We start from the raw sequence: 20,239 nt of genomic DNA on the forward strand, positions 1-20,239 counted from the left end.
CGGGGAAATAAAAGAATTAAGCACTTAGAATAAAACAGCCCCATGTTCCGTATACAGTAAATATCCAACAGTCATTTATTTTGCGTAAAGTAAGACAGTGTTTCATATAAAGTATATCTTTATATGTGAAGTAAATGTTTACTCTAACCCCATACATTAAGCTGTGTTTCAGTAGGTCTCAATCAAGTAATTTATCTAGAGAGAGCCAGCACTTATACACCTACAGTTGTTAAGAACAGATTCTGGAGTAAGCCCCAATCCTGGTTCCATCAACGCCTTACTGTGAAGCTTTGGACAAATTACTATATCGCTCTGTACCTCCATTTCTTTTAGGGTTCTTAGAAAGATGGAAAGAGAGAATACATGTTCAATTGTACAACTCCACCACCCAGCACGGTCAGCTGTTATATGAATGGGAAAATTTCTGCCTGAGGCAAAAGTATAGTATCCTTACCAGGGATTATTTCTGAGTTTTATTAGATAAGACCTTTCTCCTTTGGTTTCTTCCATAATCAGAACGCAATAAAAATTTTAAGAATTAAGGTGGCCCTGAAATATTTCATAGTATATTTAATTTTAATTCCCACCAAGAAAAGATTCTTTTCAAAATCCTTTAACATCTTTGTATTTGGAAGGTATTTTTTTTTTAACCCTCCACATTCAATATTTAAGAAAAGGAGCAATGCAAGATTATCACCATCCAGTCTTCCTTCTCCTAACTCATTCCTCCATTCTACAACATGAGAGCATTATGTCCTAAGTCACTGATGTGCATCTGAAAAGGTATTTTTTTCTTAGCTTTATTTGTTGCTTGATGCTTTCTCACATTACCTTTCACTAGCTTGAGGAGAAAACTAAATGGCTAATTTACAAAACCCTTGGCTTGTCTATAAATAATGAAAAAAGCAAACAAATATTAAACAATATCAAAAGATGAAGACTATTGGCTCAATTTTTTGTGTTTTTTAGTTACTGTAAAATACACCTAACAGAAAATGTACCATTTTAACCATTAAAAAGTGTGTGCGCCTCAGTAACACTGAATACATTCACAAGGCCGTGCATGCACTGGTCACCACATCTGGCTCCAGAACATTCTCATCATGCCCAGAACTAACACCACAACCATGAAGCAGCCTCCATTCCCCACTTCCTCCAGCCCCAGGAAACCACAAATCTGCTCTGGCTTTCTATGGATTCACCTATGCTAGTGTATTTCATATAAATGCAATCACACATCATGTGGCCTTGTGTGTCTGGCTTCTTTCACTTGGCATGCGTTCAACGTCTGCCCACACTACACACCTGTCAGTACCGCATTCCGTTACAGTAGCGTAATATTCCATTGCACGGCTATGCGTTTGGTTTATCCATTCATCCACTGATGGACAGCTGGGTTGTTTCCACCGTTTGGAGACTGAATACTGCTATGTACATTCCTGTACACGTTTTTACTTGAATGCCTGTTTTCAGTTCTTTTGATTCACACCTAGCATTGACATTGCTGGGTTCCATGGTAATTCCGTTTACTCTTTAGAGAGACCTATTTGGCTTCCTTTTTAGCTGAGAGAGCCAACAGCCAGTTATCAATCCGGTTTTTGAGTTTTTAAAAATTAAACTGAGTGACTGGTCCCAGTAAGTCACCTCGTATTACCAAGAACTATTTTAGTTTTAGTTGTGGATTCAATAGGTCAATTACTCCCAACAAGCTTTTAATGTACAAAGGTAGCTTCACACATACAAACTATATGGTAGACATTTTGGTTATATTATCTCATCCCTCATCCTTATATGGAAAGGTGGTATTATCACCACTCTACTACTGAGAAAACTCAAGCCTCAGAAAGGTTATGCTGCCTAAGTGGAACAGGAGCCCAGCTAGTAAGCAGTGAGTAAGTAGTGAGAAAGTGAGCCCCACGCACATCCATCTTACTCCAAAACCGCATAACAGGGAAGAGAGCCTAAAACTGGAACAAGAGAGTAAGGGAAGTGACTCTATGTCCAGAAATACACAGGCCATTTACTTAGCTATAAAACCTTCCTAAGAAATGGCTTCCTGATCTTGAAAATGAAAGTAATAATCCCCTAAAGTAGAGAGAGGACTAAACACATTAGTTAGCATAAGGCCTATTTCACAGGACACACAGTAAATGATGAGGAACAATTATGCCTCCCTAGAGAGTTGAAAAAAATTACAAATAAAGTGGTAATGTAAAATGCCTTGTATCGACTGAATAACGCAGTAAAAATATAGTAGCCTCATTATCTAACAAGTACCCTGATGTGGTTAATGGCGACAGTGGACATCTGACCTTCCCCCAGCCAGAATGGCATACTAGGGTGGGGCAATCCATAAGCACGGCTTTCTGAAGAAAAAGAGAAACTGATGGAGAAAGGCAAAAGCATGAATTTGGTATGACAAAATTATAAATATTTCCTGAGAAAAATCATTACCTGATTGACCACTACATGGTCACTAACAGGTATTTCACTTATAAATGTGGACTGTTTGGGAGCTTTGTAGCTCTAAGAAAGGTAATAGTAAGATAAAATTTAAGTCATAAGCCATATTCTCTATTTGAAATTATTAATTTATTTCAGCTGCTACAGACCACTATGTCGAGAAAACTGGGCTTGATCCTGAGAAAGACGATGGAATAAGAGCTCATTTTGTGATGAGCCATTTTTGTGATGAGGCAATGTTGGCATGGGCCCTAAGTGTCCCTGCACTTCTTGCTGAGGGCACTGAGATCGCAATGCCCAGACCACTCTCCCCCAGGCTACTTCCCAGGGTTGCTTGTGCAGCTGGTAACCTCGAGGGATTAAGTGTCTTCCTGGAGAGAGACCAGGACTGTTTACAATGCAAGTGGTCTTGTCCCCCAGTTCTGTGCTCCTCAGCTGTGATACAAACCTACTCCGTGTGGGGCGGCCACTGGCCCCTGTGTCACCCCTGGGACATGGGGTGAGGGAGGCAGCAGGCGGTATGCAGATGTGGATGCTGTGTGTGCTGTGCTGAGAGTAGTACAGTCCTTTGTCTCTGACCCAAGAACCTTCTGTCTCCTGGCACCATCCAAGAAGCGGTAACTGGCAAATGTGTTAGTTTATAAATAAGGTAAAATCTAATCTCAGATGATACCTATTGAAGTATGACTGACACCAAGTGTTCCCAACACTGGACAATTCTCCAAAAAGTCACTTTTTCAATACTTTAAAAAAAATCCTTTCAGACCAGTCCTTACCATGCCACACAGTGGCAAACAGTGTTTATGGACAGTCTTTCTTCTAAATCCTAAGAGATTTTAATTTTTATTCCTCTTACTACTAAAATCATACCAATTTATACTATTTTTTCTTAAAGCAGAAATACTTCCTGCAGTGAAAACATTTTTCTACATTTTTTTAAAGTAAAAAAAGTCCACCTGCAAATCTTTTTAATACCTAAAAGGCAAATTTTAATATAAAAAAAAATCAATGTTCACAGTTCTTTGTGAATCACTAATCAGAGGGAAAGTCTCACCTGCTCCAGCTGGGTGGCAAATGCTATGGTCACCGACATGATGAAGGAGTCAGTGCAATACTCTGCTGGTCCGATCTGATGGTAGCCTCCTTCCTCATTCAGGACTGCCACAATGTCCTTGGGGTCAAGTCCAGATAGGCTGGCAGCTACTTTATGGGGAAAACCACAATTAAACTACATTATAGTTTGCCATAAACCACTGTAAGATTTTGAAAGCCGGTCATGCTTTGTATTTTGCTTGGCAGTTTTCACGGATATAGTTAGTACCTCAGTAAGGTTTCTTTTCTTTTTTTTTTTTTTTTTAACACACTCTCCCAAGAAACCTGATTTAACCACCATTTTCTTTCTATTTTGAACTACAGTAACATTTTAAAATTGAATAAACCGCAGAGAAGAGGCATCATAGGTTTCCCGAAGGAAGTGAATTTAAACTGGGAACTGAAACATCGGCCCAATGTGGCTAAGAAGAGCAAGGTGAATGAACAGAGAATAAGGGAGTAGAAAACAGTGTTCCAGGCAGAAGGAACTGTACAACAAAGCCTGGGAAGAGAAAGTACGCGGTGGGAGAGGTGAGGGGGGCGCGTGGTGTGCTGGATCACCGGGTGAGAACTGCCACGCAGGAAGACGTGGGGCAGAGGCCCGATCCTACAGCCTTGCTCCATGCCACGATCAAACGCTGGGATAGTTTTCCAAGATTAAGAGGAAAGCATGAAACAATTTAGAGAAGTGATAGAACGCACACCTCAGATACATGCATCCCCCATCAATAAGCAATCCTCTCCAGATTCCTATTTTGCAGCCTGAGAAATTGTACCTTTGGCTTGAAAAGGAGTTTAAAACCAAACGTTTCCCTAAGCAGTCAGGCTGCTGAAAGGACATCTTGGACTCTGAAGGGGGGCGGGGGAGAGGGGCAGCACGCAGGGTTAACCCTGAAGAAATGAACTTCCTGCAGCACTGGCTAAATATAGCATAACAGTTAAGTGCACAGATGCTCCAGTAACACAGACCAAGATTCCAATCCCAATTCTGCCATTTACCAGTTTTTTGGGTTTTTTTTGGGGGGGGGGGACCATTTACCAGTTTTATGGCGGAAACCGGTTTTTGAAATATTTCTTTCTGTTTCCATTTTTTGTTCTGCAAAGCTTTTATAATGTTGTTTAGAAGATCAAATTAAACAATGAAAGTAAAGCCCTTACACAACCTCTGACAATCACCTTAATAAAGACAGCCACAAAAACAGTAAGGTTAGCAGAGCTTAGAAGGGAAAAGAGTAACTATGACAGGTCTCTTGGTGTCAGGGAGTTACAGGCTTGGAAAGGGACAGCAACTAGGATAAAGCTTGTGTAAGACTGGGGAGATTGAAGGTGGCACTGTGGATGTGCGCTGTCCACTAGATGTATGGACAGACACAGATATAACAGGGATACACGTAATGGGGGCTGGTGTGCGTGTGTGTGTGTGTGTGTGTATACATGCACCAATTCCCTCGCTATTTTCACTGGAAGGCCCTGGGAGCAGAACACCCCAATAGCAACTGGCATATCTTGCACCTGGACCTTGACTCCTAAGCATCTTTCTTGGCTAAAAGGAAGCAGGGCTCCCTAAACAAACAGCTGAATCCGGGGCTGAGACAGGAAAGAACAACATCAGCCTGTACCATATTCCTATGCCAGAAACCAAGAAAAAGCTCCAAGAATTATAGAGACAGGCTAAGGGAAACAGAAGCAGCTTGAAGGGGCTCTCCTTGCACAAATCTGGGACACACAATGATAAATATTTTAACCCATTAAACAAAAAGAGAACACTCTTAAGTCCACACTTATACAATATAAGTAAATTGAAGGTTTGATAAGGAATGAGTATTTTCACAATTTTTTAATAATGAGTCACAAAATATTCATTACTTAAGGAAAAAAGAATTTACAGTCGAGAATAGATACACACTACACCTTAATCAAGTAACCAAAGTGAGTATCATTGTATCATCAGTAATAGGACGAGTCCAAATTGTACGCCACCTGCAAAGATGAAATGACAAAAGAGCACTGCTTCTGTGATATTCATCATGCCAAAAATGTACACCCTACATCTATGATTGGACAAGCTGAAGCAGTGCGGGCGCACAGGCTCACCCAGACACAGACTCAGTCACGGGACTGCAAGAAGGTTCCTCTCCCGACACTTTACCTCTAGGTTACTAAACGCCTATTTTCTTTTTACCCAGTGTATCGTCTCCACCTTTCAACAAAAAATTCCAAGGCATGCTAAAAAGCAAAACAAACACCACAAAAATCGAAGCTTCTATCTCAGGAAAATAGAAAAAGAGCAGCAAATTTTTGCAAATTAAATTCAAAGCCAGCAGAGGGAAAGAAACAATAAAAACTGGAGCTTAAATCAATGGAACTGAAACAGGAAATCAATGAAAAAAAAAATCAAAGAAATGAAAAGCTGGCTCTCCAAAAACATCAATCAAACCATTAAGCATTTAGCCAATGTTACTAAAAGTAGAGAAAATGCAATTTTCAGAAAAGGGACATCACTACAGATTCCATCAACATTAAAAGGATACTGAAGGAATACTATGAGAACAACTTTATACACACAAATTTGATAACCTCTATGAAATGGACCAATTCCCTTGAAAGACAAAATCTACCAAAATTCACACAATCTGAACAGGCCTGTATCTTTTAATGAAATTGAATCAATAACTTTACAAAACAGAAAGCACCAGACCCTGATGACTTCACTGGTGAATTCTAGCGAACATTCAAGGAAGATATACCAATTCTCTGTCACCTTTCTCAGACGACAGAAGCAGAGGTAATAATCCCTAACTCACTCTATGAGGCCAGCATTACCCCGATGTCAAAACCAGACCAAGACATTACACAAAAAGAAAACAACAGACCACTACCTCTTATTAACATACAAGCACAGATTCTCAACAAAATATTAGTCAACTGAATCCAACTATGTATAAAAAGAACTGTATACCACAACCAAATGCAATTTTGTTCAGGTATGCAAGGCTAGTTCAACACTGGAAAATCTGTTACTATGATCCATCACAAGAGGCTAAAGAAAAACCACATGATGGCATCAAAAGATGCAGAAAAAGCATGTGACAAAATCCAAACCTCAGTAATGATAAAACACCCTAAGCAAACTACAAATAGAGAGTAACTTCCTCAATGTGATGAAGAACGTCCACAAAAACCCAACAGGAACAAGGCAAGGATATCCCCGTTCGTCAGTGTTCTTTAGTATCATACTGCAAGTCCTGGCTAATGAGGTAAGACAAACAAAGGAAACAAAGGCATGCCGAGCAGGAATAAAGACATAAAACTGTCTTTGTTGGCAGAAGATGCCAAATATATTCCTAGCAGAATCATAACTATAAATACACAGAGAACAAACTGATGGTTGCCGGGGGAAGGGGGTGAGGGCAAACTGAATGAAGGAGAGTGGGAGGTAGAGGCTTCCAGTTACGTAACGAGTCAGTCACAGGGATAGAAAGGTGCAGTGCAGGGAATACCGCGATGGTATTAGAATAACCTTGTATGGAGACAGTGGGCATCTGTCTACGCTTGTGAGCCCAGCATAAAAAATATGAAGGTGCTGTTCATAGGTGAGGGAAGAGAGAACAGGGCACTCATCCTAGGAAGAAAATTTTCCTAAATATCAATTTTTAAGAAAACAAACTTCTGGGGTGCCTGGGTGGCTCAGTCGTTAAGCGTCTGCCTTCGGCTCAGGTCATGATATCGAGCCCTGCATCGGGCTCCCTGCTCCGCGGGAAGCCTGCTTCTCCCTCTCCCACTCCCCTTGCTTGTGTTCCCTCTCTCGCTGTGTCTCTCTCTGTCAAATAAATAAATAAAATCTTTAAAAAAAAAAACAAAAAAAAACTTCTGCTTTCTTCTGTTATAGACCAAATGAAAGAGTATCTTGTTCTATTTCTTGGTTTTGTAAACAAGAGCTTAGAGCAGCAAGTGTTTCATGTGTAACAATCTCACAATGTGTGTCTGATGCACTCGAGTAAAATCAGTTCACACTTCTGTGTTTCCCTATCACACCGCTCACCATTCCTCAAGTCACAGTCCAGAGTTACAACTTTTCAGAGAATGTCCTTTGAGACGATGCACAAACCTTTTCCATCTCGAGGGGGGGCTCCTTTGGCTTTAAAACTATCCACTGGGGCCTTTGTATCTGTTTCCAAAGCAATGCTTATCTGTATCTCAGCCTTGAACTTGGTGTATTTATTACTCAACAGCTGGTACCATTTTGGAGCCTGAAGAGTAAAACAAAACAAAATCACCTTAATAATTAATAGGAAATCAACAAGAGTGGGCAATGTCCTATAAGGTTCCAAATATATCTCCTGTAGTTCCTCAGTACTTTCTCCTCTTTTAAAATATTTTTCACATTTTCCTCCAAAGAATTTAATCCTGCTTAGGAAGCTAACTGAACTTCCTCTTGAAAAAAAAAAAAACAAGAAGTTTAGACTACCAATCTTCCTCTTCCCTACCCTTCATTTTTCACTTTTGCTGGCATACCTTTGCTGCCTGCCCCCATTTCTGCTTTGTTCTGCATGTATCAAATGAGGGTAAAGGAAAGCTAGTGTTAACAAAAAAAAAAAAAAAAAAAAAAGCACTAACAAAATACTAAAGCAGAGACGTGAGGTAGAGTTCTAGGTTATGATCCACACACCTGACTGAAATATAAAGACTTTGTCACAGCATCAAGCATCCTAAATGACCTCAACATCCTCACCACAGTAATTCTGAGAAATTGTACTACTCAAGCCAGCCTGTACTATGATGGCCCAGGGCCACGTGTTTCATTCCTGCAGGGGCACCACTGTAATTCATGGATAGAGCATTCTTACTCTGACCACTATTACCTAAAGCCACAGAAACCAGTGCTTAAACAGATCAAAACCAAAAGCTGCCATGTTGTATCAAGTTACGTGTGATAAGTAAAATAGGACTAACTAGGCCACAGCCTTTAAAAAAATCCACACCCAAGGGTTTTTTTTAAAAGCAAAAACTCAAGTATTTTTTATCATAGATATTTTGTATCTGTATTTTTTATCATAGATATTTTGTCATTTTAAGTATGAGCCTGAGAATGAGTTTCAGTGACTCAGAAAATTTATTGTCTATTTTTCCGTTACATAACTTAGAAAAACAAATCTGGGTTTTTCTGAGTTTATGTTCATTTACGGAGAATCAATTTATTTTGAACTTCATATATTCTACTCACCAATTCAAATTATCTCTGCTAATAAATACGAGAGAATAAGCAAGACAACATCTGACTTTCCTAAAACTCTTGATTCTGAAACATTTCTTAACTCCGATAGAGAGAAAAAGCAACTATGATGACAAAGTGTCATATAGGACCGGGGGCAGGGCAGGGAACGTCAAGAGCATTTACAGGCGTGACCCCCTCCCAGGTACCCTCCCCCTAAGAGAATCTACCTTCTCTGTAACTAAAGCCACTGCAGAAGTGTCTTGCTCAAGTTGTAGTAAAGCTAGTTAAGTGAAACATCAGGGGCACAAACATGGTTGTGGGGCTAAGACTCCAGAAAGAAAACCTTTTTTAGAACCTGAGTGCAGAGAGCTGAGGCACACCCAAGGAGGGAGGAGAAACAGATCCTCTTTTAAAACATTTTAAAATTTCAGTTTCTTTTGAAGGATTCCAAATTCAGGCTAACTGGCTCATTTGTAAATATCATAGCTACCAGCAGCAAAAATGTTGGTAACAGATCCATTTTCTTCACAGAATCCTAATTTAGGATTCCAATCAAGAATAACGGACTTCAAATGGCAAGTGTGTGTGTGTGTTTACTTTCTTCTCTTAAGAGAGTGGTGACAAAAGCAAGTTATTAACAAAAACTGAAAGGAAGCATTTCCAAAGCCAGTAACATAAAAAAAAGGCTAGAAGAGATTGTAGAAAGATGGAAGAGACATTTTCGGTGACAGAAAGTACTGACCTAGGAATCAAGACCCTGAATTCTTTTTCCTTCTTTGTGTGCGTGTGTGTCCGCGGGGGGCGCAGGGGGGTGCCTACTGTTTCGGTCACCTGAGCACGTTGCCGTAAGTTCACTTGCTCCGACGACTACCGAAGAACACAAGGAGCAGGGCAGAGGGAAAGCGATCGGAAGACTACTACCACAGCCAAGTCAAGAAAGGACAGTGAGAATGTAGACGAGGAGCTGGATCAGGACGGGGCGGCTGGAGGCCCGAAACCACCTAGAAAAGGGGGGCTGTGGAGGCTGCAGAGGGAGGGGTGGGGAAGGACTCCTGGACTCCTAGCCTGCACGCCTGGAAGAGGAATGGGGGCCATTCACTGAAGTGAGCAACACTGCAGGGAGCTTACCGCTCATCGCTAAAACAAAGCTCGGCAGGTGAACACGCCAAGCTCCAGGTAACAGCAACGTGACCATATGTTTGAGCTCAGAGAGAATTTTCTTTGAGAAAGACAGTTCCAGGTCAAAGAAGGGACTGAAACGTAAGAACTGCCACACTGACTCAAACCAACCGCCACTCCCCCGACCTTTCAGGTCCAGTGTTCCACCTCCTTTCCAGCAATCTGGTATCTGCTACAAATCATCAACTAACAGAATCAGTACCAAAACTCGAAAGGCTAGTACCTGCTTTGTTTCTTGAGCAGTTCTTAAGTCTAGAACAATGTAACCTATAGTTTCCTTGGCTGAAGATACAGGATCCAAGGCAAAACACTGCAGTTTGATTGGAGTACGCTGCAACCTGTAAGGTAACAATTTACATTAGAGATAAAGTACCTTCTGCTTAATATTGAACTGATGTCCTGTTAGCTTTGAAAAAGCTGTCCACTACTCTCAAGACAATTATAATTTTGTTGGATAACCGAAAACTATTCCACATTTTCTGAAAAATTCTTCAATTGACATCAACTATTAATTATGCCTCTTTATCTTTATACCAAGTAATATTCAAACCACGTCAAAAATCTTGGTCTCTCCCATCTGAGAAGCGATGCTCTAGGGCAGTGTTTTTCAAGCTTCTATAATATACAGAACTCTTTTAAAGTAAAAAACTACCATGAATCCTCAAGATTGATTTCAAAATGCTTTCCTTATACTCTCACACACACATAAAACCACAAATACACATATATGCTTAAAGCTCTTTTTGTCACTAACATAATGAAATAAACTTAAGAATTATTTACCATACAAATCACAGACTATTCCAAAAGTCACTGAAAACACAATTCTGATCTACTCTAAGAATTTATTACCCTTTCAAATCCCCAGACAAATCCATGGACTGATTTAGCCATAGAAAAAAACAATTTTCTCCTGACATTCATTTTTTAACTTTGTAATTTTATTTGCTCTAGTCCTAAGTCACAGCAATGAATGAAGTGATTTTGTGTTTCCCAGAAAAAAAATATTTTCAATGCTTTTTAAAATACAAGTATCTGTGATCTTGCCTATTTCTAGGCATCTGAGTTCATGAAATAAGACATTCTAACTTTAAGCCTGTTTTATGTATTGACACCAAGTGTTTTTACGTCCAAAATCAAGTATAAAATTAATTAGAAAGAGTCTCTTATGTAATTACTACATACATGTCTCTATATATCCTTGGCCAGCCAGGTTAAGTATATAATAAACGAAGTAATAGAAATTACAATGAATTCCAACACTTAATATTGGGTAAGCATCATTACAGCCCTTCTAGAATATCTATTCCCTTCTAGACTATCTAGTCTCTCAGACATCACGGGGGAAAAAAAAAAAGCTAGGTGCAGTGGTTAGAAACTGAGGCTCTAGAGCTCAAGTGGCTGGGCTCAACCACTATCCAGCTGACTGTCTTATGACAAGTTACTTTCCTTCTTAGGCCTCAGTTTTCTCACCTATACCTGAGGGGACATTCTAACACTCACTTCACAGGACTGTTCTGATGCTCAAGTGAATTATTACTGCCAAGTACTTTGAAAATCTCCTAACACATTACAAAACCGCTCAACAAATGTTATCATTGTTACTCTAATCTAGTAAGACATAAATTTATTCGTCTCTAGGGACCTAAAAAACAGAGCAGAAGGAACTGAAAATAACAATCACCTGTGCTGATGGAGGGCTTTCCTGTCGATCTCCCAGGCTAACTCGGTAGCAAATTCTGGCTGGTCGGTATGGTCCACAGGGTCAGTAGCCAACTGTTCTCCATCAAACTTTGCTTCTACTACAAGCATATGCTTTGGACGCTTGGGAAAATGGCGACCTGGAATAAAAGACTATACAAGTTAATCAGAAGTATATAAAAATCAAACATGATCTTTTAGCACGTGGTTTTAAAAAAAAAAAAAGCTAGGTGCAGTGGTTAGAAACTGAGGCTCTAGAGCTCAAGTGGCTGGGCTCGACCACCACCCAGCTGACTGTCTTATGACAAGTTACTTCCCTTCTTAGGCCTCAGTTTTCTCACCTCTACCTGGGGGGACATTCTAACACCCACTTCACAGGATTGTTCTGCATCTGGTTGACTTATATATTCCACTAACTACCTACTAACACGTACTCACACATACAAGTTGTAAATTAGTGTTTCTCAAAGGTTAACGTGCAAGAATCATCTGGGGATCCTGTTAAAATGTAGATTCTAGTTCACTAGGTCTAGGGTGGGCCTGAGAGGCTGCATTTCCCATGTGATGTCAATGCTGTCCTTGAGTCACCATCTCAGTGACATTTAGAATTAAACAATTAAAAGCGTGATTCCACCAATTTTAGATCTTACACTAGCGGCTATTAATATAGAACAGTGAAGTCATCCAGAGAGTCGGGAAATAATCAAATTAGCAAAAACCCATCAACCTGCATCTTAATTTTCCTGTTAACACAGTCAAGAATACTCAGCAAATTAGCCAGAGAAAAGCAGACATATGTATTCATTCATTCATTCAAATTTCAAGGACAATTTTTTAAGTTATCAAATTTGGTACCGCCTGACTCCATTCCTTCACTGGTCACTGAAGGTACAGCAGAGTCAGGTATTAACCATGTCAAACAATGGGATGCAAAAAGAGTAAAACAGAGTACTTGCCCTGAAGGAACTGACAAACTGAAGACACAGGGTACAGGAAGCTCAAGAACTAAAGAACAAGAATCTTATCCACCTGTTTACAGGTCAGGCGAGGGGCATTTTGGTGAGACGAGCGTTCACCCCTGTTAAATAAATACATCCCAGCTCCTACTCACCCTGGCACAAGCCACTTCGTAAGGAAGGGCTCAGAGAAATCTCGATTGCCATCCTGTGACTTTCAACCTGAAGCGCTCATTTGAAACTCCCCACTTAGTAGTCCTACCACATAGCACACGGCTCTCCCAATTAGCAATCACAAAGGCCTCTCTCTGGACATCATTTTGAGCTGCTCTGAAAGATCACAGGCTTCCCCAAATGAATTTCAGCGATGTCAAAAAAAACCCCTTTATATTCAGTCCCACTACCCTAAACTATAAGCTCCAATTGGCCTGAGAAGAGAAAATATGTACCGGAACGAACAGGTGCCTGCCTCATTCCAAAGACAATACTTAAAAAAAAGAAACCTTGTCTTTTTCATCCTTAGAATCCAGCACATAGCCCCAATTTTGTTCATGGTAGAAATCTCCTCATTTTCTTTTGAATAAAGGGCATTTCTAGAGGTGCAGGCAAGAAACTGCAAGCAGCTCAATATAACTAAAGAGCTGGTAACATAGGAACATAGGGCAGGAGAGGAGACCAAGCTGAAAAGGTAGGCAAGCAGTCTGTCATAAAGGGCCATGAATCCTGTTCTAAAAAGTATAGACCATTATCCTTTAGGACACCAAAGGATTTTAAGACAATTAGATTTGCATTGCAAAAGATTACCCTAGAGAGTAATGTGAGCAGTAGATATTCTCCGAAAAGGAAAAAAATAAACCATTCACCAGACTACTGGAAAGATAACAAGAGATTAGAGGGCCTCAAAGCAGCGTGCTCAAAGTGGAAAAATTTTCATTCAGAAGTTTACATGAAGCCCCTAGTATTCTGTTAAAAATAAAACCAACAATACCCTGTGACCACTTGGAAGGTTGGGATGGAGAAGGAACCCAGGAAGGTAAGGACTCTCAGGTTCTGGGCTTGAGGCAACAACATGGTTATGATGAATGGAAACACAAACAAAAGGAGACGGTTTGCAGGGAGGTCCACACTCCAGGAGTAGTCATGTTTGTGGCAACACCTAACTGACATCCCTGAATCCAGATTCCCTTCCTTGCACACCTCTACGAAACTTGCAAATGATGCTCTCCTGCTTAGGAATACTGGCTGCCTCCCTCTTTTTTAGAACATTAAAGCCCTTGGCTTTCAAAATCCCCCAAGGTCTATTCAGTCCGGCTACACAAGCTTATTTTACCAGATTATTCAATGGTCACCTCCCTTGACCCTGGGCATCTTGCAGGCCTCTTCACCGTTCTACCCACCATGCTTACTCCCTCAATGGCCTGGGTTATCTAACCTCCAGCAAGGACTTTCTTCCATCCTTACTTACCACTCACAGCCCTTAAGCCATCATCCCCACTTCACCCCCAAAACCTGTATTTACGGCCCACATCCAGTATTTCTAATACTAGAAAGCATTCCGACATAGCGTGTCCTGCAGATGAATCTGATCTCCCCAAGAAGACAGAAGCCTAATAACATGCATGAAGGGAACGAGAGTGCCTTGTATTTCGGTTTGCCGCTATGCTACAGGGAGCAAGTACCAAGCCCAAAAGCTTTTATTAACCAAATTACAAGGGGATTTCAATCCTCTGTCTTTAAACAATCAGTAAAATAACAGTTAAAAATACCCCAGCATTTTACAGCTTCTGTTCAGTTTTCTGTTCCAAAACTCATTACAACTCATTCCCTCTTATCCCCCAAATAGTGCCAGGCCTCCACAAATTACCTCCACTAGGTGGTTAAAAAAAAAAAAAAAAAAAAGCCAGCCAGCCATTCCTCTGGCCCACTCAAGATGACTGTTGTCACCTTACTCATAACCTATCCTCACTCTACCTACCAATTCCTATGCCCCCACTTTCTGCCACCTACTCTCCAACCCCAGTGAATTTAAGAAATTGCAGACTATGCCTTGCTTTTCCATACCTTAAGTGTTCTTTGCTCTTCCCTTTGCACGGAAAGCCCTCCCTTCCTTTTTTCCCTTCACACAAACCTCATCATCCCTTACGACCCAAATCAATGTCCCCTCTCCTGGGAAATCGTCCCCAGGGCTTGTCTTTCTTTCCTCCACACCCTGTTGAATTATACACATTCTTCAGGCTATACCCCGAGCTTTCAGGACTAGGGCTATTGTCTCCTTCCATTCCCAGCACAGTGCCTGACACTCAAAGAGCTTCCAATAAACAAATGTCACTTATTCAACCAACGGAACCTCAAGGCACGTACAAGAGACCGTCTTGACAACTCTAGTTTTTTAAGGCCCCTATCAAATCTTGTAAAGGGAATGGCCTCCGCAATACTTCAGACTGCAGGAAATCCGTATTCGACTCTAAGCAAAGTTCTCACAAATGGGATCACCGGGAGGCCGCTGAACAGAACGTGCTTTGCAGGCACACTCGGCTCACATATAAAAGTCATCGACATGCTGCTTCTGATGGAAATCGCGTTTCTCCTACATTCCCTGGGGCTCCGGCTCCGCACGCTAAATACCACCTATCCCTAATAGCTCTCACGCTCCCTCGAGAGGTTTTTAAATCAATCGCCTAACAGCCCTTACTAACTACAACTGTGAACAAGTCCGGGGGGAGCGCAAAAGCAAAGATGACAAAGGTCCTTAAGGCCAACCAGGAGTGGGTCGCACGCCACTCTGGTACAACTCGGCAAGCAGCAGTTGCAAAAAGCAAGCCCCGGGCCGCTCACCTTCTAGGATGGACACGACGATGAGCAGTTGGTCGGACTTGGAGACCATGGTCGCGCTGGGCGGCCCGCAGGCGGGGTCTGCTTGGGGGAAGAGGGACCCGAGTGAGATGCGGCAGTCCCGCGACCACCAGCAGGGCTCCCGGCGGGGCTCCCACCGCCCGCCCACGGCTCCCGACGCCGGGACCCCGCTGCGCGGCCCGGGCCTGCGGCCGCCGGCACCAGAACGAACTCCCTGGCCCCGGGCCGCCAGCCCAGCCCTAGCCCTGCCCCGACTCAAGGCAAAGGCAAAGACCGCGCGGCCGTTGGGCCGCCCGGCCCGTCCGCAGGGAGAGGCGAGCCCGCCGCCGGAGGACCTTTTGCCGCCTGCGTTGCCGCTTTTCAAACGCCCGGGCAGCTGCCGCGGCAGCCGCCGCGCCCCGCTTCCGCCTAGCAACCAGGCCCGCAGGCCCAGTGCCGGGGAAAAGCTGGAGGACAAAGGGTGATAGAGACCAAGGCAGTCGCGGATAGAACGCCCCTCCGCCCGCTTCGCCTCCTGCCCTTTTATGTTATGTTCCAGAGCCCTAGGGAGAAGACGAGTCCACTGCCTCACAGCGCCCCCTGCTAGCCGGACGGGGGAAGGCGGGCGCGTTGGCGGGCCCCGACTGCGCAGGCGCACTACTGCCGCTAACGCTTCCTGCAGGGCCCATAGGAGGAGTGTGAATGTGGTGTATTCTCTGCTTCTCCTCCCCTTAGACACAGACCTGGGAAATACAGCAATGGAGATGGAGGATACGCGCACGCACACGCACACGCGCACACACACACAAACACACACACAGTTGGCTCCGTTCAGATCCCCAGCGTCACGACCGCTTCAAAACTAAATCACAGCGTGATTTAATCACGACTTAAGACTGAACTGAAAAATCCCCAAGACTCGCGCCGCCCCGCAATCGTTCACGTTTTGAAAACAAGTAGCGTCAATACGGTAATTACTGTACCTGCTGGCGGTGACGTAAACTCTCCGAGAATTTCCTGTACTTTAGAAATTACCCTGAAACAAAAACATTGTCACGTGGGCAGGGAAATTAAAAGCATAGGTTCTACGGCCCCCTGACAACAGGGTAACTAATTAGCACCATCAAGACCCAAATTAAACAAGGCATTTCCCCACCCCCCAAACCTTCAGGCTTTATTTTAGGGAAGATTAGAAATCCTTTGGAGGTCAGGTAGCTTGAAACTGGACCTCGGGCGGGGTAGAGGGGGTGAGTAAGGAGGAAAAAACAATCCCCACCCCACCCCCATTTGTGCCCAAAAGGAAAGAAGGATGTGCACGTTGGGTTACACGACTTCTAAGACCCTTTCCGTCCCCTTCGGAGCTGCCTGAGATGAGCATTATGCAATATAAAGCCAAAGTAATGATCTACTTTGGGTTCATCGTTGAACAATGCATTCTTTTGCGTAAGATGTCAAACAGACTCAAAAGTAGATAGAATAATACCGTGAACCAGCAAGTACCCAAAACACGGCTTCAACAATTATCGATTAAAGACCAATCTTCCTCTGCTCCGTTAATTTGGAGGAAGTCCCTAACATCGTATCAACTCATCTCTTTCAATATGTACCTCTAAAACATAGAATATCTCGACATATTACTTAACCTCAATTGCAGTATTTTACCTAAAAAATTAAAAATAATTCCTTAAAACCTTTAACTGTACACTGTTCAAATTTCCCCGATTGTCTAATAATTATTTTTCCGTTGTTTCGTGCAAATCAGGATGCAAAGAGGTTCCAAAACCACAGTGTGTTTGGTTGATCTGCCTTTTGTGTCTTTTCGTGTAGAGGTACTCACTTCTTTTTTTTTCCCCCTTGAAACTCTTCATTAAAGAAATTGGTCATGTATCCTGTGGAGTTTACCACAGTCTAAATTTTGTTGATACAAGACCAATGTCATTATTTAACATATCACCTGTAGAGCAGTCTAATGAAGATGTCCAGATTGACAATACTTGCGATGATCAGCAAACAGATCAACAACAGCAAGCCAAATACGAGCTTCTTGTGGTGTAAAACACTATTTAGTTTAAACCCTAGACAAAAGGAGCTAAAGCAATGAGACCAAGGATCTCCAAAGCAAAAAAACCCCTGGGAGTCAGAGTTTGGGACCTAATTCTACCATTTATGTTTTAAATAGGTGACCATCGACAAATCACTTTACCTCCCCGAGCCTCAATTTCAGCTACACAATAGTAGTATACATAATTTCTTAGTTCAGGACTTAAACGTACTAAATGCCATTTAGTTATTATCTTTTTATATGAACAGTAACAGACCTTAAGTTAGGAGCTGTAAAAGAATTAAGAAATTGCCATCAAGACGCCTCACTGTTTTGTTTTACGACATTTCAGGCTGAGAAGCTAGATTGTAAACCATCACTGAATGTCAGAAAATAATTTCAAATCAGAGACGAAAAATCTGACAAACCATTAAAATTAACTTAGAAAGTAAAATTTTCATAAAGTTCCTTTTATCTGGACTCCCCTGAACAACACTGTTACTCTCAAAATCATATCACAGCTTCTGAAGTCATCAACTTAGTTGGTTCTTTTTTTTTACATACTGTACAAAGTTAATGTCATAAAATTTCCCATATATCCCACCTAGACATTGAATTATAAGTCCACCAGCAGCTATATCCTCTTTATATGTTATTCTATAACCTACTTTTTTCATGTGTGATATTAAACAGTAGTAACTTCAGTTCTAGCATAAATCATCATATTTTAGCCTAAATTTACTGATGTAAATGCTAATAAGATATACAAATTTTGTCTAATACACAAGGTGAGATTCATTATAAACATGCAGATTCAAATTGTACACCTAAAAGATTATCCTATCAGGTAACTTTCTGTTTCTATGGATTTCTACCAAAAAAAAAACCAAAAACCAAAAAACCCAGAACAAAAAAAGGATTTCGACTCATGTTAAGTCTTTCTTTTTCTGAAGCTATGTTACATTTTGAAAAACACTTTAGTTATAGTAAGTCTCTAGTTTCTTATCTTTCCAGCAACATTTATGGCCCAAGATAGGAAGGATCAGCAGCTATGTTCTCCTGCCTCTGTCCCTTCCCTCTTCTTTCCCCTTCTCACTAAACACACACACACACACACACACACACACATACACTCACACACACATATGCACTTAGTACAATTTCAGATAAGCTATCAGGAGTAACAACATGAGCACATTTACTGAATAGCTGCGATGTCTAAGAGCATGGTCCAGACTCTGACCTCTCTCCTTCTGGCAGAGGGAGGGAGAGTGGAGTCCTACTCACTCAGTGTCAACATGACTGGACTTTCAACCCGACATCTGATATCATTAAACCTGGCAATGAATTTGGGTGCCCTTACTCGCCCGAAGAAGGGTCACTAATGTCCATGGCAAGAGAGGCAGCCTAGCCCAGCAGTGAAGAGCCACCCCGACCTGTGTTCCAAGTTCCACTTTGTGACCTGGCCCCATCGCTTTTCTCCGAACCTCAGTTTTCCCATCTGTGAAACAGGGTTAATAGGGGTTTTGAAGACTCATTGGCATTACTTCAGTGAGAAGCTCGTGCCATGATGAAATCTCTGAATGCGGGAGTCATTTTGATTGTTGATGTGGACAGATGTATCATTTTGTCATTTGTTTCTTTTTTGGTTCTGCAAAGAAAACCAGCTTTTTCATATTCCCTCACCTTGGCCTATATTTATGTTCTAAGGGTGATATCCTCCCAAAACAGTGTCTCTCCCTGGGTCTTGGGAAAGGCCACAGCTGGGCTCTCCAAAGTCACACACTCGTTCAGGTCAGGTGGGTGCTATTAACTAGCGACGCATGCGGGGCCGCACCTGCGCAGAAGCAGAGCACTGCGCCCAAAGGCGAGCCCTTCTCTGCCCGGCTGCTTATGGCCAGCTAGGAAAAGCCAGGCTTTTCTAAATTTCCATAAGAAGCTAGATTTATAGGTTTTAATATGAACTCCTTTGATTTTTTTTCATTATTTATTTATTTTGAGAGAGAGAAAGAGAGCAAAAGGAAGGGCAGAGGGAGTTGGCTCCGTACGCAGCACAACGCGGGCCTCAATCTCACGACCCTGAGATTGTGACCTGAGCCTAAATCAAGGGTCAGACACTCAACTGACGGAGCCACCCAGGTGCCTCACCCATTTGATTTTTAAATGCTGGTTACAGGGCCACCTGGGTGGCTCCTTTGGTGAAGCAGCTGCCTTTGGTTCAGGTCAGGATCCCAGGGTCCTTTGACTTCCTGCTCAGCGGGGAGTCTGCTTCTCCCTCTGCCCCTTCCCATTGCTTGTTCTCTTGCTCTCTCTCTCTCTCTCTCAAATCAATCAATCAATAAAATCTTTAAAAAAATAAATGCTGGTTATTAATTTCAGCTAAAAAGCAAACAATAGCAACAACACTGCAGGAGCCAACCAAAGCTTCCAACCCCACTGGATTTACCTCTGGCCTGAATTCAGAAAGGTGGTTCTAATGGGTATTCCTGAAGGGCAGAGAAAGGACAGGAGTCCAGAAAGGAGAAGAGATCGCCTCCAAGTGGGAAGGAGAGGAATGAAGGACAGTGTGCCGGGGTCCCCCGTTTCCACTCCTTGGCAGAACCTTCAGGAAGGGCAGAAGCAGGGACCAGCCCTGTGGGATCCCCAGGGAAGGGAGACCTAGGCCCCCATTTATCACCCTTGGCACAAGTTTTTATGCCCCTAATCTGACACAGAATCAGCAAACTCACTAGAAGTCCAGAGACCCTGGAGGCTTGGATG

General features: G+C 42.3%; 1 protein-coding gene across 5 annotated transcripts in view; it reads right to left on the reverse strand.

Moving 5' to 3' along the window:
• The window catches only part of CEP120 (centrosomal protein 120), a 70,251-nt gene extending 54,370 nt beyond the window's left edge, over positions 1 to 15,881 (reverse strand). For 3 of the 5 annotated variants that reach the window (XM_088023245.1, XM_028103696.2, XM_088023243.1), the window contains exons 1-5: positions 15,442 to 15,869; positions 11,634 to 11,790; positions 10,173 to 10,287; positions 7,664 to 7,805; positions 3,518 to 3,666 (exon numbers count right to left, since the gene is read on the reverse strand). In XM_088023245.1, the coding sequence (XP_087879371.1) occupies positions 3,518 to 3,666; positions 7,664 to 7,805; positions 10,173 to 10,287; positions 11,634 to 11,790; positions 15,442 to 15,490 (612 nt within the window). In that variant the 5' untranslated portion in view covers positions 15,491 to 15,869. Of the gene's footprint in view, positions 1 to 3,517; positions 3,667 to 7,663; positions 7,806 to 10,172; positions 10,288 to 11,633; positions 11,791 to 15,441 lie in introns of all 5 variants that reach the window. The other 2 variants (XM_028103694.2, XM_028103695.2) reach the window with 2 other exon arrangements.
• Positions 15,882 to 20,239: the final 4,358 nt, after the last annotated feature.

Source organism: Eumetopias jubatus, unplaced genomic scaffold (genome assembly GCF_037043125.1).
Source record: "Eumetopias jubatus isolate StellerSeaLion01/CBP00866 unplaced genomic scaffold, mEumJub1_p1.0 scaffold_5, whole genome shotgun sequence".
In the NCBI taxonomy this organism is placed as follows: Eukaryota; Metazoa; Chordata; class Mammalia; order Carnivora; family Otariidae; genus Eumetopias; species Eumetopias jubatus.